At 45.6% G+C, this 18,408-nt stretch overlaps 1 protein-coding gene across 1 annotated transcript in view; it reads left to right on the top strand.

Annotated features, from left to right (window-relative positions):
- LOC115132682 (zinc finger protein 385D-like) overlaps nt 1-6,330 on the top strand; it is a 97,068-nt gene extending 90,738 nt beyond the window's left edge. Inside the window, exons 5-8 of the mRNA XM_029665403.2 lie at nt 3,270-3,521; nt 3,848-4,029; nt 4,264-4,368; nt 4,705-6,330. Of these exons, the coding sequence (XP_029521263.2) occupies nt 3,270-3,521; nt 3,848-4,029; nt 4,264-4,368; nt 4,705-4,947 (782 nt within the window). The 3' untranslated portion in view covers nt 4,948-6,330. The remainder of the gene's footprint in view (nt 1-3,269; nt 3,522-3,847; nt 4,030-4,263; nt 4,369-4,704) is intronic.
- The last annotated feature ends 12,078 nt before the right edge of the window (nt 6,331-18,408 follow it).

Here is an 18,408-nt window from a genome sequence, read left to right as displayed (position 1 = left end):
AGACCATGGAAGAACTACTCTGAGAAATGGAATCAGATTCCCAGAGGGGTAAATCCAGATGAATTAAGACCATGGAAGAACTACTCTGAGAAATGGAATCAGATTCCCAGAGGGGAAGAACTAAATCCAGATGAATTAAGACCATGGAAGAACTACTCTGAGAAATGGAATCAGATTCCCAGAGGGGTAAATCCAGATGAATTAAGACCTTGGAAGAACTACTCTGAGAAATGGAATCAGATTCCCAGAGGGGTAAATCCAGATGAATTAAGACCTTGGAAGAACTACTCTGAGAAATGGAATCAGATTCCCATAGGGGTAAATCCAGATGAATTAAGACCATGGAAGAACTACTCTGAGAAATGGAATCAGATTCCCATAGGGGTAAATCCAGATGAATTAAGACCATGGAAGAACTACTCTGAGAAATGGAATCAGATTCCCAGAGGGGTAAATCCAGATGAATTAAGACCATGGAAAGAACTACTCTGAAAATGGAATCAGATTCCCAGAGGGGTAAATCCAGATGAATTAAGACCATGGAAGAACTACTCTGAGAAATGGAATCAGATGGACTCTGAGAGGTAAATCAGATAAATCAGATTCAGAAATCCAGATGAATTAAGACCAGAGGGGGAAAATCCAGATGAATTAAGACCATGGAAGAACTACTCTGAGAAATGGAATCAGATTCCCAGAGGGGTAAATCCAGATGAATTAAGACCATGGAAGAACTACTCTGAGAAATGGAATCAGATTCCCAGAGGGGTAAATCCAGATGAATTAAGACCATGGAAGAACTACTCTGAGAAATGGAATCAGATTCCCAGAGGGGTAAATCCAGATGAATTAAGACCATGGAAGAACTACTCTGAGAAATGGAATCAGATTCCCAGAAATCCAGATGAATTAAGACCATGGAAGAACTACTAAAATCCAGATGAATTAAGACCATGGAAGAACTACTCTGAAATGAAATGGAATCAGATTCCCAGAGGGAATCAGATTCCCAAAATCCAGATGAATTAAGACCATGGAAGAACTACTCTGAGAAATGGAATCAGATTCCCAGAGGGGTAAATCCAGATGAATTAAGACCATGGAAGAACTACTCTGAGAAATGGAATCAGATTCCCAGAGGGGTAAATCCAAAATCCAGATGAATTAAGACCATGGAAGAACTACTCTGAGAAATGGAATCAGATTCCCTAGAGGGGATAAAAATCCAGATGAATTAAGACCATGGAAGAACTACTCTGAGAAATGGAATCAGATTCCCAGAGGGGTAAATCCAGATGAATTAAGACCATGGAAGAACTACTCTGAGAAATGGAATCAGATTCCCTAGAGGGGTTCCCAAAAATCCAGATGAATTAAGACCTTGGAAGAACTACTCTGAGAAATGGAATCAGATTCCCAGAGGGGTAAATCCAGATGAATTAAGACCATGGAAGAACTACTCTGAGAAATGGAATCAGATTCCCATGAATTAAGGGAAGAACTAAATGGAATCCAGATGAATTAAGACCATGGAAGAACTACTCTGAGAAATGGAATCAGATTCCCAGAGGGGTAAATCCAGATGAATTAAGACCATGGAAGAACTACTCTGAGAAATGGAATCAGATTCCCATAGGGGTAAATCCAGATGAATTAAGACCATGGAAGAACTACTCTGAGAAATGGAATCAGATTCCCATAGGGGTAAATCCAGATGAATTAAGACCATGGAAGAAGTGGTCAGAAAGGGACCTTTTGGACCTGAATGCCTAAACAGGTGCTCAAAGTTGACCCATTTTGTATTCCCGCTCATACAATGAGACATCTATGTCTTCATCACTGGAAAAGATAAACAGTTGAGTTTAATATAATTTAAAAGCTTATTAACAGAGTTGTCCATCTATTTTGAAACATCTTGAAAGAAAACATTTTTTTAATGAATACAATATATTTTTTAACCTTTAATCTCAGATTCTTCTCATATTCGCATATGTTGTAGCCTTGAACCGATGTGAGGTTTTTGTGCTGTGCCCGCCATTGGTTGAGACACAACATGGTCTTGAATACAGGGTGTCATTTCAATCATAGAAATAGAATTCATAGAATGGAGCTATCCCTTTGGACTATTGCAATTCAGCTGGTACACCATTGACATTTAATTTACATTTTAACTTTAACTTTAGAAGCCTTTCAAAACTCAAATACCCCACAAGTTTGCATTTCCTACTAGGCAGGAAGATTCTCAGAAATAAAAGAGTGATCAAATTAAGATCCTACATCTGTAGGTCTCCTATGGAGGATTGACAGTATAATTTAAAACCACAGATCTTCCCATTCAACTCAACATTCTCTGATGTGTGGATGTCCAACCATCTTTGTGGTACTATTTGAAAGTCAAAATTTCTATTTCATTCCCATTTTAGTACATTTAACAGTCAAAATATGACACTGTATTCAAGAGCATGCTGTCTCAACAGATGGCTGGCACAACACAAACACCTCAGATGATGTCAAATAGGGTCTAAGCTACAACATATGCGAATATGAAAACATTTGGACACATTTTAGATAATTGATGCTTAAGGCAAAAAAAAAATGCCATAATTGCTATAAATCAATAAAACATTCAATAAATTATAGAATTATTTGACAACTTTTAAAAGACATCAATCTCAACCGTTTATCTTTTCCAGTGATCAAAAAAGGTCAACTTTCCGGACTTCTATCTCTTGAATGTTTTGAATGTTCCAAAAAGTAACTTTCTGAGCAAGTCAACAATGGGCAAATACTGTATGTAATGAAGGTTTTGTTCAAATCAAAAGGGGTGCTGTCAAAAAGCGATTGAATTCAAGTGGATTTACCCATAGGAAGTCTTGGATTATTACCAAGATTACAGCTAATGAATCTCATACACACTGGTGTTCTTTTATCTGTCTCCGTGAGTTATGGTAAGAGTTGAGAAACTTGAGATGCTTGCGAAAATGGGCCCTGGTCAAAAGTAGTACACTAGATAGTGAATAGGGGCTCGTTTGGGACGCAGACCCTGCAGTGGTAATCAGCATTAGAGACTCTGTTAGAGGTTGATGTAGGAGAGAAGAAAGCATCAGAGTTAACTTATCTCCCCTCTCTCTCACCACCACTGTCACACACACAAACACTCTCCCCACTAATTCACCATTCACCACACTCAAATTTGTTTTCATTTTACGATGACAGAAAATGGAGGGATAAACCCTTATCACGATGCTCTTTTCTAATCTTCTGTGTAGATGTCACAGCCGGAGCCATGTTGTCACCACCCTCTGCCTCTAGGGTGGTTCCATCGACCTGCAGCCCATCTGTATCCATGGAAATGCCCTCTGACCCCTCTCTGTCACTCTGTCCCCTGGTGGAGAAGGAGATGGAGGGAGAGGTGGAGGAGGTTGTGGAGTCGGAGGAAAAGAAGGCTAAGAGACTACTATACTGTTCTCTCTGCAAGGTGGCGGTCAACTCTGCATCCCAGCTACAGGCTCACAACAGTGGTGAGAATGAAGCTTTACTGACCTGTTTGTGCACAGGTGTGTGTCATCATCATGTTGCAACAAGTCCGTCTTCTTAATCATTGCTCTCATCGGGTCAATACCACACCAATCGATCACTCACTCCCTATTCCCAAGGGCCAGCTTGGCTAGCTTGGCTGTCGAAACGTTGGATATTAAATATTTGTATCTGAATTTTTTTTTTAAATAACGCATATTACATTTTTGCTTCTGAGCTCCTAGAGTGTGATGTCCCACTTTTTTAATACTGTACTTAGTTGGCGTCTCTGCTTCTAACCTTTGACCCATCTGACCTTTCACCCTGTCAGGCACGAAACACAAGACAATGCTGGAGGCCAGGAGCGGCGACGGAGCCATAAAGTCATTCCCCAGGTCAGGGGTCAAAGCCAAGCTGGCCACTCCCACTGAGGTGTCGACTGGGCTACAGAACAAAACTTTCCACTGTGAGATCTGCGATGTGCACGTCAACTCCGAGACACAACTCAAACAGGTTAGTTGTATACTGTATTTAAACTGAAATCCGCCCTTTTATGACTATATATACATCTGCGTTCCAGAGATGAGAGGAAAAAGATGGATTTTAATTAGGTTTAGTGTTTCCGTTCATTTCCTGTGACCTGATGAATCTATGAGCTAGACTGACCCATGTGGCTAAGACATCTCCTTCTCCCTCATCAGTGTCGCCCCCACTACTCTCTCCACCCGCCCCTCTCTCTCTCCTCAGCACATCAGCAGTAGAAGGCATAAAGACCGTGCAGCAGGGAAGCCAGCCAAGCCCAAGTTTAGCCCCTATGGTCTGCCGCCTCAATGCAACCAGAATCTGCAGACAGTGAGTACCACATTATTGTCTTTTGGCAGTACTTTACTGGAGGTTTTGTTGTGGACTGTTTGTGGTTTACATCTGGTATGATTGGATTGGAGTTGTTTTGCAAAGTGTTGTAGATTGTGGAATAGGTGTGATAGCGGTATGGTTGTGATCACGTTGTGATTTAATTGTAGACCGGTTGTGATCATGTTGGGATTTAAATGTAGACAGGTTGTGATCATGTTGTGATTTAAATGTAGACTGGTTGTGATCATGTTGTGATCATGTTGTGATTTTAATTGTAGACTGGTTGTGATTTAATTGTAGAAGTGTTTTGATCACGCTGTGTGTGGTTTCCAGGTTGGGATCACTCTGAGGAAGGAGGACTTGGCAAAGCCTCTCGTCTCGCGCCTCTTACAGAGCCATCTCTCCCTCGCTGCTGCTGCTGCCATGGCAACCCTGTCCCCGTTCCATTTGTGCCCTGCCCCTACATCTGGCTCCGCCCTCTTTCAGACTCAGCCCCTCCTCCACCAGCCCCTATTACATCCTGCCCCAGGACCTCTCCGTATGGCACATACATCAGTTCTGTTCTCACCGTACTGACACAGACCTGAACCAGATTTGGTCTACTCCTGACTCAGACCCATGTCAGATGGACCAGAACTTAACTCTGTGGGACCAGTACAGACAAACTGCAGTCTGTAAAGTTGGAAACAGAGTTGGGATCAGATTCAGAGTATTTATCTCTACTGACCATCTTGGACCAGGGTGTCTATGTTGGTTTTTGTGCGATGCTTGAGTGTGTGCGTGTGTGCGTGTGTGGGTGTGTGTTCATGTGTTCGTTTGTGTGTTTGTCATGAAATATGAGTATTGTTTTTCAATAAAGAATTTGTTGCTTACCTTGATACTAATCCCTCTTTGGGTCCCGTTCAAGAATTTCTGAAAAACTGAAATGAATTAAGAGACGCAGATCCTTCATTTTGGCTTCAAACGATGGGCCTCAATTATTTATTACTTACAGGTAATCCCCTTGGCTTTACTTCTTCAGATAAATCACAACAGGAATGTGCTCCTTGACCGTGACTTTATTGTCTGGGAGATGCTGCTGTGCACAGGAGGACCCAGGCCCCATGAATCTCTGTAGAGATCCATTTAATCACACATATGTTGGTATATCTAATGTTTTGGTGGGAGGTAGTCTATAAGAAGGGGTTAACGGTTAACCCCTATCAAATACAACTATTTGATAAAGACATCCTTAACAGGATTTTTTACAATATACATATTATCATATATTCTCTGTGGAGATGGGAGAACCTTCCAGAAGGACAACCATCTCTGCAGCACTCCATCAATCAGGCATTTATGGTAGAGTGGCCAGACGGAAGCCACTCCTCAGTAAAAGGCACATGACAGCCCCCTTGAAGTTTACCAAAAGGCACCTAAAGGACTCTGATCATGTGAAAGAAGATTATCTGGTCTGATGAAACCAAGATTGAACTCTTTGGCCTGAATGCCAAGCGTCACGTCTGGAAGACACCTGGCACCATCCCTACAGTGAAGCATGGTGGTGGCAGCATCATGCTGTGGGGATGTTTTTCAACAGCAGGGACTGGGAGACTAGTCAAAGTAAAAAAATATCCTTGATGAAAACCTGCTCTTGAGCGCTCAGGACCTCAGACTGGGGTGAAGGTTCACCTTCCAACAGGACAACGAACTGAACCACACAGCCAAGACAATGCAGAAGTGGTTTCGGGCCCAGTCTCTGAATGTCCTTGAGTGGCCCAGACTTGAAAGCTGTGCAGTGACGCTTCCTATCCAACCTGACAGAGCATGAGAGGATCTGAAGAGAAGAATGGGAGAAACTCCCCATTGGTGTGCCAAGTTTGTAGCGTCATACTAAAGAAGACTTGAGGCTGTAATTGCTGTTAAAGGTGCTTCAACAAAGTACTGAATAAAGGGTCTGAATACTTCTGTAAATGTGATATTTCCAGTTTGTTTTTTATACATTTGCAAATAAAAATTTAAAAATCTGTTTTTGCTTTGTCATTATGGGGTAATTTGTGTAGATTAATGATTTTTGTTTTGTTGAATATGGCTGTAATATAACAACATGTGGAAAAAGTCAAGGGGTCTGAATTATTTTCAAATGTACTTCATCTAAGGAACTGTTTCAGAGGAAGACATGTTTATAATCAGCTCAATCCCAGTCGACCTTCAGTGACTAAGAATACCAGCATACATCTGAGAGAAAAGTAGAAGTGCTTTTGGGGGATTCTAGTCGTACATGTAAAGTGCTTTTAGCCTAATGGCCACGATGAAGGAAGGCTCTTATATAAACAACGTCCCACTCATTAGATCAGATCTTCTGCTGCTCTTACGGATGTGCTTGAAGGATCTAAGAAGCCCATTCTCTTCAACTCAGTGGTTTGAGATGAGATTAACAAGATGGATTGTGTGTGTGTATGTAACATTTTAGATATGCTTCAATTTACCACTTCATTCATTTCAGAGGTCATGACCTTTATGTTACCTTTGAACCTACTGCATTGCTCATGGAGTGGTCATCAGTCTCTCAGAAATAAACCCGATTCCTGCTATATCACCGAAGTCCGCCACTAATGCTAATATCTACTCGCTCGATCACACAGCACCCCTCGCTCGATCACAGCAGCATCCTCATCCTCCCTCTCAACATGGCTGCCATATTGCTTACATTCATTCTCTGGAGCCGTGATTGAGAACATCTGTGTGTGGGATACTCAGGGTAATATTTAATATTCCAGCGCTTGTCAGACAACAGACCCCCTTTTAGCCCTCTGGCCAAGCCGGGCTGCTCTGCTCTTCACCTCATTCTGTCTCTCACTTCCTCTCCCTTTCTTTCTCTCCTCCTCCGTCTCAATCTCTCTCTTGCAGTCTCACTCACACGCACGCACACAATAAAAAATAATAATTGATTCAACTTTTAAAGAGCTACTCAACACATGAAGAATCTGAAAGTGCTTTAAAGCAACAAAAAAATACAAGAACTTTAGAGAAAAACGATTTAATTCATGAGATGGAAGGTCATAAGAGGGTCGGGAAAGTTCATGGCTTGAATGTTCATTGGAGGAAGGTGGTCAAAGAGGGCAAGCAAACAAAGATGGTCTCTGAAGCAAGTCTGGGGGGCCGGCAGGCAGCACGGTGTCATCTAGGTGTCTCACCATCCCTGCTGTCTGTGTGGCTTCTCCATGGTAGGATTTGGATTGAGTTTAAACTCACCTACTCCAGTTCATGGACTCTGTATAAGTGTAGCTAGTTAGCTACTCCTTCAGTACTAACAAAATGAATCACCCACTTGAGTGAAGCTGTGGCAGTCAAGTGGTGCCGGAAAGCACACCACATTTCAATAATAACTCAAAAGTAGCCTTCCAACTTAGTCTTCCCTTAGATCCTCATCACTGCACAAATCTACTGTGCCGTCTTGCTTTCCGCTTCTCTCCATCCTCAACCTCCGGACACTGGCTGGCATTCGAATCAAAACAATTGCCAGCTAGCTAGCCAAACAAACAAACGGCCTAAGTCTGTAACTGAGGTGACCTGTAATAATAAAAAGAACGGACACAAGTTTATGTCTGCAAAGTTCTGGAACTTTTTCCTCTTGTTCAATTGTCTATTTTCTTGATTGTACTTTTAAAACCTTCACATCAAACAAGTGCACACTTTCAATTACACAACATAAATGCACTTTACCTCAAGCAGAATTCTAAAATATTCCACAAATAACCCTGTCTTACTGTATGATTTCAAATGAAAACCAAAATGTATATCACATTCATACAACAGAAACACTTATATATGAAGTCAAAAATAACTGAATGTATTTCTACATGCTGCTACTGATATAGAAAACTGACAACAATACATTCAGCTGTAAAATAGTGGCACCTCTGTAAAAATCGTCTCTCTCTCATGCACCCGCACTGTCTGCACTAAAAGTCCACGGTCCAGACTGAGCGTGCACAGCCAGTTTACCAGCTCATGAGCACAATTTTACATAAAACCAATAACATGTAAAACAAACTCAGAAATTCCTAACAAATGGATTCTTTATAAAAATCAAGTGAGCTACTCAGTAAACATAGTCTCTGTGACTTGTAAATTGTTTTTACCTCAGCTAGCATCAAGCTACTCTCACTCATTGTAAATCATGTCCTTCTCTCACTCAGTTCGACACAAAACCATTCCTAATGTGATAATACCTTGACAAAGTTGTTTTACAGCATGTTATTACATATTCATTCTATATTAGAATGATTGGAAGTTCTATTACATACATGTAATAGTAGAAAAAATGGACACAAGTTTAACGTCTGCAAAGTTCTGCCGTTTTCTTTATTCTGAAGAATGATGCATGTGCTTGGCCAGAACTTGCTGTTTCTCCTACTACCACAGTGCAACATCGCCATCTATTGGCCTGATGGAATACTAATGCTAAAGCATGCAGAATATGCCATTTAGATTAATTAAGACAAATATATAAATAAATTGGTTTAAAAAATATGTCTGTTTTTAGTGAGTTTGTTTTCAACCCAGTTCTGTCACGTTCTTTCAAAATCGAACCCAGAAGCAGACCAGGAATGGGGTAAATGATCCGGGTGAGTAACTGAAGATAGAACAAACGGAGGTAAGTTTAAGGCAAGCAATTCGTAAAAAACAACAAAACAAATTCTATCCAACTTGAGGCTGATACTATGGCACAACATACTGTTCATGGCTAACAATCCGGCAGGGAATGGATGTCAGGTCAGAGCCTTTGAAGGGGAGAGGTGATGATCAGGACAGGTGTGAGATTACTGATGGGATGCAGGTGCGGGTGAACATCGATCTCCCAACAAGCTAATTCGCCCGGCAACCAGACAGGGTGCGTTCCAGGACACCGGAAACACACTCCAGGACAGAAACACAGGCAAACACAGACTCAGGAAGCGGGATTCGTGACAGTACCCCCCCTCCGATGAACGCCACCGGGCGGACTACCTGGAGCGCCAGGGTGGAGGCGGTAGAAGTCACGAAGCAGGTCGTCATCAAGGATCTGACGCCGAGGAATCCAACTCCTCTCCTCTGGACCATATCCTTCCCAATCCACGAGATATTGGAAACCTCGACCCCGCTGTCTGGAGTCCATGATGCGGCGCACCGTGTAGGCAGGACCACCTCCGATCATCCGAGGAGGAGGAGGACGAGGAGGAGGGGGCAACAGAGGACTGAGGAGAACCGGCTTGAGGCAGGAGACATGAAAGGTGGGGTGTACTCGAAGCGTTGCCGGCAATTTGAGTCGGACCACAACAGGGTTAATGATTCTCTCCACCACAAACGGACCAATGAACTTTGGTGACAGTTTCCTCGACTCAGTCCGTAGAGGAAGATCCCGTGTAGCCAACCAAACCTTATCTCCGATGGTATAAGCGGGAGCAGGAATACGGCGACGATTCGCCTGGATCTGATACCGGTCAGAAACTCTAAGGAGGACCTTCCTGGCCCGATGCCAGGTCCGGTGGCAACGACGAATGTGGGCCTGGACAGAAGGAACCGAAAGATCCCTCTCCTGAGAAGGAAACAAGGGAGGTTGGTATCCGTACAGGCATTGGAAGGGGACATCCCAGTGGCAGATGAAGGAAGGGTATTATGGGCATACTCGACCCAGGGTAATTGAGATGACCAAGAGGTGGGATCAGAGGAGACAAGACAACGCAGCGTGGACTCCATCTTCTGGTTGGCTCTCTCCACCTGACCATTAGATTGTGGGTGAAATCCAGAAGTGAGACTGACTGTAGCTCCAATGGCCAAACAGAAGGATCTCCAGACAGCAGAGGTAAACTGAGGACCACGGTCAGAAACAATGTCACTGGGCAATCCGTGGACCCTGAAAACCTCCCTAACCAGGATCTCGGACATCTCCGTGGCAGATGGAAGCTTGGAGAGAGGGACAAAATGAGCAAACTTGCTGAATCTGTCCACAATGGTCAGAATGACCGTGTTCCCAACAGAAGGGGGCAATCCCGTGACAAAATCCAGGGCCAGATGCGACCAAGGTCGCCGAGGAATAGGTAGGGGGTGAAGAAGCCCAGAGCTGGGCCGATTGGTACTTTTGTTCTGAGCACAAACAGGACATGTGGCAACAAACCTCCGGGTATCTTCTCCCATGGCAGGCCACCAAAATCGTCTGCGCAGTAGCGCCATAGTCCGAGCAACGCCAGGGTGACAAGCTATCTTGCTGGCGTGGGACCACTGAAGAACAGCAGAACGGACCGACTCAGGCACGAACAACCGACCGGGTGGACCGTTACCGGGGCCGGGCTGCGTCCGAAGGGCCGCCATCACATCCTCCTCAATCCTCCATGTAACGGCTCCCACGACAAGGTTCTGGGGAAGAATCGTCTCAGTCTTGGCCCCACTCTCATCCGTCTTGGAGAACATCCTGGACAAGGCGTCCGCTTTGCCGTTCTTCGACCCAGGTCGGAACGTCAGGGAAAAATTGAAGCGTCCAAAAACAAAGCCCACCTGGCCTGACGGGAGTTGAGACGTTTAGCCGATTGCACGTAAGCCAGATTCTTGTGGTCAGTCCAGACCACAAACGGTTGCTCCGCTCCCTCCAACCAGTGACGCCACTCCTCCAAGGCAAGCTTCACAGCGAGAAGCTCCCGGTTACCCACATCGTAGTTTCTCTCAGCTGGTGAAAGACGACAAGAGTAGAAGGCGCAGGGATGGAGTTTACCGTCAGTGGAGCTACGCTGGGACAGGATGGCGCCCACCCCGACATCAGACGCGTCCACCTCAACAACAAAGTGACGGGAAGTGTCAGGTTGAGAGAGAATCGGCGCGTTGGTGAATCGGCTCTTCAAGTTCAGAAATGCTCGGTCTGCCTCAGGAGTCCAACAGAAAATTCTGGTGCAAGACGTCAGAGCAGTTAAAGGGGCGGCCACCCGGCTGTAATCACGGACAAACCTCCGATAGAAGTTCGCAAATCCCAGGAATCTCTGGAGCTGCAATCTCGTACCGGGCCGGGCCCAATCCCGAACCGCCCGAACCTTCTCTTGGTCCATCTTGATCTCACCCCTGGAGATGATGTACCCGAGGAAGGATGTAGTGTGGGCGTGAAAATCACACTTCTCTGCCTTCACAAACAGACGGTTCTCCAATAACCGCTGCAGGACCTGCTTAACATGCTGGATGTGGCTGGAAAGCTCCTTGGAGAAAATCAGGATGTCATCCAGGTAAACGAACACAAACAGACCGATCATATCCCTCAGCACGTCATTCACCAAACTTTGGAACACTGCTGGAGCGTTGGAAAGTCCAAACGGCATCACCTGGTACTCGAAATGTCCCATAGGTGTATTGAATCCAGTCAACCACTCGTCCCCCTCTTTGATCCGAACCAGATGATACGCATTGCGTAGATCAAGCTTCGTAAACACAGTAGCACCCTGTAAAGAATCGAAAGCGGAGCTCATCAAGGGCAAGGGGTACTTGTTCTTGACCGTAATATCATTCAACCCCAGATAATCAATACACGGTTGAAGAGAGCCATCCTTCTTACTCACAAAAAAAAAAATCCAGCTCCCAGGGGTGATGACGAGGGACGAATGAGACCTGCAGCAAGAGACTCCTTTATGTAGGTCTCCAGGGCTTCCCGCTCAGGTCGAGAAATACTGTATAACCGTCCCTTGGGAAAGGCAGCTCCAGGGAACAGCTTAATTGTACAATCATAAGGTCGGTGGGGAGGAAGTGACTGAGCTTTCTGCTTACTGAACACCTCACCCAACTCGTGATATGTTTCACGAACCGGGGACAAATCAGGAGGAGCAGACTCACTGACCCGACTGGGGACAGCATGAGAACAGGCAGTCCTGAGGCAGTTAGCATGGCACTCAATGCTCCAACTAGTTACCTTACAAGTCACCCAATCGAACGAAGGATTGTGTTCTCTTAGCCAGGGGTATCCAAGAACCAGAGGAACATGGGGGGGAAGGCAAAATGAAAAAAGAAATAACCTCTGAATGATTCCCCGACAACAACATCTTAACCGGTTCAGTCCTCATAGTGATCCGTGCCAGTCTACTGCCGTTCAGAGTGGTTGCTTCAATGGCTTCCGGTAATTGCTCCTTGGAAAGCCCCAGCTGTTCCACTAAGTCGGCATCAATGAAGCTGTCATCGGCACCTGAATCGATGAAAGCGTTAATCGCTAACTCTGATTCTTATTTATGAGGGTAGTGGGAAAACGAGGTCTGACAGGGCTCTTGAGAGGTTGAAACTGGCTCGCTAACAAACCTCCCAAACTTACACATCACAGACAAACTGAACTGGTCCACTCACACAGACAGCATCGTGAAGAAGGCGCAGCAGCACCTCTTCAACCTCAGGAGGCTGAAGAAATTCGGCTTGTCACCAAAAGCACTCACAAACTTCTACAGATGCACAATCGAGAGCATCCTGGCGGGCTGTATCACCGCCTGGTACGGCAACTGCTCCGCCCTCAACCGTAAGGCTCTCCAGAGGGTAGTGAGGTCTGCACAACGCATCACCGGGGGCAAACTACCTTCCCTCCAGGACACCTACACCACCCGATGTTACAGGAAGGCCATTAAGATCATCAAGGACATCAACCACCCGAGCCACTGCCTGTTCACCCCGCTATCATCCAGAAGGCGAGGTCAGTACAGGTGCATCAAAGCTGGGACCGAGAGACTGAAAAACAGCTTCTATCTCAAGGCCATCAGACTGTTAAACAGCCACCACTAACATTGAGTGGCCGCTGCCAACACACTGACACTGACACTGACTCAACTCCAGTCACTTTAACAATGGGAAATGATGTAAATATATCACTAGCCACTTTAAACAATGCTACCTTATATAATGTTACTTACCCTACATTATTCATCTCATATGCATACGTATATACTGTACCCTATATCATCGACTGCATCCTTATGTAATACATGTATCACTAGCCACTTTAACTATGCCACTTTGTTTACATACTCATCTCATATGTATATACTGTACTCGATACCATCTACTGTATCTTGCCTATGCTGCTCTGTACCATCACTCATTCATATATCCTTATGTACATATTCTTTATCCCCTTACACTGTGTATAAGACAGTAGTTTTGGAATTGTTAGTTAGATTACTTGTTGGTTATTACTGCATTGTCGGAACTAGAAGCACAAGCATTTCGCTACACTCGCATTAACATCTGCTAACCATGTGTATGTGACAAATAAAATTTGATTTGATTTGATTTGAGTTTAACGGGCGCTGAGGACAAACGGAGATGTAATGTCCCGAGCTACCACAGTAGAGGCAGCTGTTGGTCTCACGTCTACATTGGCGCTCGTCCTTAGTTAACCCGTGCCGCCCCACTTGCATAGGTTCAGGATCTGGCGGCAGGACTCCTCCACTAATCCCGTGTGAGGGAAAATGATCAACACGTTCTGGTCCACTTCCTGACCCGAATGGTAACCGAGTCTCAGATTGATTAGATGGACCCCACTGCTTCTCCCTCCTTTTCTCTCGGACTCTATTATCTACCTGTATAGCTAAGGTGACCAAGCTGTCTAGGTCACTAGGCTCTGGATAGGATATCAGCTCGTCCTTGAGTTGCTCCGACAACCCCTGGTAAAAAGCCGCTTGTAGTGACTCCTCATTCCAACCACTCTCCACAGAGAATGTCCTGAACTCGATCATAAAGTCTGCCACACTGCGAGCTCCTTGGCGAAGAGTGAACAAACGTTTAGCTGCGTCCTTACCTCGGACTGGATGGTCAAAAAGCTTTCTCATCTCTCCCGTGAACTCCTGGTATGAAGCCATGCAGGTCTCCTGTCGTTCCCAAATGGCTGAAGCCCATTCCAGAGCTCTTCCACGCAGCAGTTCAATAACAAAGGCTATCCTAGCCTTGTCAGTGGCGTAAGAATGGGGCTGCAGATCAAACACTAACCCACACTGCATAAGAAAAGAACGGCATCTTCCCAAATCCCCTTCATATTTATCAGGCGTCGGTACCTTGGGTTCACGGAAGGAAACCGCACCAGACACGGCAGGTGAGGTGGGTGAAACAGGTGGTGAATGAATCGCCGGCAAACTGATCTGATCCTGGATTTGTGTCAAGCTAGCAGATAAGTTCTGGATTGAACCCGCTATCTCCTGTAGCGCCGTCTTGTGTTGTCCCAATGTCTTCCCCTGCTGGGTAATGGCATGGCAAACGGAGTCCAGGTCCGCTGGGTTCATCCTTGGCCGGATCGTTCTGTCACGTTCTTTCAAAATCGAACCCAGAAGCAGACCAGGACAAGGAGAGTAGGAAGAAGGTGAGTATTTATTTACAAGTGAATGTGAATGGGTAGATATATCCAGGTGGCGTAGCGGGCAGCGGTGGTGAGTTGATGGGAGTAAATAGGTGGATCCAATGGGGTAGCGGAATCCTCCGACGACCAGGCGGGAATGGGGTAAATGATCCGGGTGAGTAACTGAAGACAGAACAAACGGAGGTAAGTTTAAGGCAAGCAATACGTAAAAAACAACAAAACAAATTCTATCCAACTTGAGGCTGATACTATGGCACAACATACTGTTCATGGCTAACGATCCGGCAGGGAATGGATGTCAGGTCAGAGCCTTTGAAGGGGAGAGGTGATGATCAGGACAGGTGTGCAGATTACTGATGGGATACAGGTGCGGGTGAACATCGATCTCCCAACAAGCTAATTCGCCCGGCAACCAGACAGGGTGCGTTCCAGGACACCGGAAACACACTCCAGGACAGAAACACAGGCAAACACAGACTCAGGAAGCGGGATTCGTGACAAGTACACTCTCCCCTCCTCTTTTTGATGACTCCTGACTCCTGACATCTATAAGTCAATTTCTATTCAGTGTCTAGCATGTCCAGACAAGTGGTGTTCCTTCGTGCCAGTAACCTCCTTGTAACACTAGATAAGTCATTATGTTTCCAGGCACCATGTAAAAATTGAGCACAACTGCGTTTGCTCCTTGCCTTCATAACTGGTATGGCAGTTGTGTTACGTGGAGTGGAACAGGGGAACCCAAGAGCAGACTCAGACGCAAAGACTGGGATGAAGTAACCAAGGTATTTATTGATACACAGGGGGAAGATGGAGTGCAGACCAGGGGAAGCTCGGGCGGGTTGCAGGAAACCAGGTGCGGAGGCTGAGGCTGGAGCGAGAGGGGTTGGAACAGAGGTAAGCAGGTCCGGAGGGGAATCCAAGGGAGCAGTGGGGTAACCAGGACAGAGTAGCAGGATGACGTGACGTAGGACTGGAGCTGGAGCGAGGAAGCAGAGTCAGAGCGGGCAGAATGACCAGAGATTACGATCTGGCAGCGTGGAAGTGGCAGGGCTGAGTATTTGTAGAGGTCTTGATTATGGAACAGGTTGCAGCTGGTGGGGATCTGCTCTGACTCCAGCACACCTGTCTCTGCCCTCACAATCACACACACACACAGAGAGAGGGGGAGAGGGAGAGAGCACTAGGGGAGTGGCGGCAGGTCAATGAGACACAGAATGAGCAGTAGAGGGCGTGGCAGGTAACAAGTTGTCCCAGACTCTCATAGCTAAGCATTTCTCTGAGCCTTACAGTGCGCTTGGACCTTCTCACAGGTAAGTCTTCCTTTCCATTGACCTCTTGCCACTGTACTAGCACAACATCTTGGAGTTCCTCCTGCACTTCATCCTCCACTCCGTGCTGTTCAGGTCCTTCAGACTGTTGCTGGATCTGTTCTATTTTCTGTGCCACTGTAGGTCTGAACTCCTGAGCAGTAGCTTGCAGTCTGGTATGTCACTCTGGTTGACTTGGTTGTTGTCTGACATCGATCTGATGGACCTGAGGACTGTGCTGGTTAGTATAGTAGCTTTCCTCTTCATCTGAACTGTCAGATTCTTGGTAAATCAGGTTACTGATGGTTGTCTGTTTTTGTCTTGGTGTTTTCACAGGTTTGGATAGAGTGTCTTGATGCACTGGCAAGTCATTTACAGGTAACAGGAGGTTCCGGTACACAAAGAGTGTTGTCTCCAGACTCTGACTGGATGTTATACACTGGACCCTCTCTAATTATCTCCACAACTCTATGTATTGTCTTCTCCCAGTAAACACAGAGTTTCCCGGGGCCACCTCTTTCCGATAGGTTCCTCACAAGGACTCGATCACTTTCACTGTTCTCAGAAGCGATTTTGTTTGCATCTTGCATCTTTGTTGCCCACTTCTCTACGGATGTTTGTTGGGTTCTTGTCACTATTTCTGGTTCAAGGTTGAACCTGCCATACAGGAGGAAAAATTGTGAGTATCCCATTGCCTCGTGCCTTGTATAGGTATAGCCATGGATGATGTTTGGTGTATGGTCTTTCCACTCTGTCTTCTTCTCTTTTTGCAGAGTACGGAGCATCTGCAGGAGTGTTCTATTAATCCGTTCCACAGGGTTACCATGTGGATGGTATGGGGTATTTCGAGAGTGTGAGATCCCTGCAGATCCCTGAGAGTGTGAGATCCCTGCAGATCCCTGAGAGTGTGAGATCCCTGCAGATCCCTGAGAGTGTGAGATCCCTGCAGATCCCTGAGAGTGTGAGATCCCTGCAGATCCCTGAGAGTGTGAGATCCCTGCAGATCCCTGAGAGTGTGAGATCCCTGCAGATCCCTGAGAGTGTGAGATCCCTGCAGATCCCTGAGAGTGTGAGATCCCTGCAGATCCCTGAGAGTGTGAGATCCCTGAGTGTGTGAGATCCCTGCAAGCTGCTGGAGTCTCTGGAACCGGTTGTTTGCGAGGCCTTGGTCGTGGTGAAACTTATTAGCCAAACAGAGGAACGAAGTCTTGGAATATCTTCTCAGCTGCAGTTTTTCCTGACTTGTTCGTCATTGGTTAGTCCTGTGCAAGGCGTGTGAAATTATCTACCAGTAAAAATAATATATTCATAGCCTCCTTTGCTTGGCTCAAGGTGCATGTAGTCGACAGAGAGAAGCTCAAATGGTGCACTGATGGTGATAGAACACATACGTGCTTTCTTTGGAACACAGGGACTGCAACGATGTGCGCTGAGAGTAAGGAAGCAAGAACAGGAGTGAGTGTTTTAATAAATAAACAAAACAATTAACATGAAACACAAACAATGCACCAACATGAAACAGAGTCAATAACACCTGAGGAAAGAACCAAGTGGAGTGATAGACATAGGGAAGATAATCAAGGAGGTGATGGAGTCCAGGTGAGTGTCCTGAGGCGCTGGTACGCTTGACGATGGTGACAGGTGTGCGGGATAATCAGTAGCCTGATGACCTAGAGGCCTGAGAGGGAGTATACGTGACAGGGACGTTTCTGCTTGATACATGCACACTGTTTGATCACATAGTCTTCTATTTCATGCTGCCAGTGAAATGTTTCCCTGACTAGATGGATCACTTTGTCTGCTCCGTCGTCATGTAAGTACTTCAGCACCACTGACTTCAGCTTGCTGGTTAGTACAAGTTGTTTTCGTTTTACTGCCTTTCTGTACAGGATTCCATTTTCCATGACCATCTTGTTCCACTCACTAGTCTCTTTATTTCTGTTCCCGTGAGCTTTTTCTCTTTCTCATTTGGATTCCATCTTGTTTTTCAGTAAGATGATGCAGCATTCTCGTGCTATGCAGCCTTAATATCCTCTGGTGTGATGGCAGGCACGCCTTCAGGTGACACACCACCCTCTCTAGAGTTGACTTGCAGCACAGCCACCCATGGAAAATCCTCATTTTTCACTGCTCTGCTTCCTTGCCATTCCGCTGAGATTACTTCTGGTGAAATAGATTCTGTTTATTCACCCACGTGGTTGTGGAGAACGACAGGACAACGAGACAGTATGTCAGTGTCTGCATTCATTTTCCCAGGCCTGTATTTCAAGTTGAAGTGAAAGTCAGCCAACTCCCCAACCCAGCGGTGACCTACTGCATTGAGTGTAGCTGTGCTCAGAACATAGGTCAAAGGGTTGTTGTCTGTGTTTACGGTATAAGGTGGGTGCATAGTATAGATGGTCTCTA

Source organism: Oncorhynchus nerka, linkage group LG7, assembly GCF_034236695.1.
Source record: "Oncorhynchus nerka isolate Pitt River linkage group LG7, Oner_Uvic_2.0, whole genome shotgun sequence".
Classification (NCBI taxonomy): Eukaryota; Metazoa; Chordata; class Actinopteri; order Salmoniformes; family Salmonidae; genus Oncorhynchus; species Oncorhynchus nerka.
Note: the sequence above shows the minus strand (reverse complement) of the source record. Positions and strands in the feature narration are given on the sequence as shown.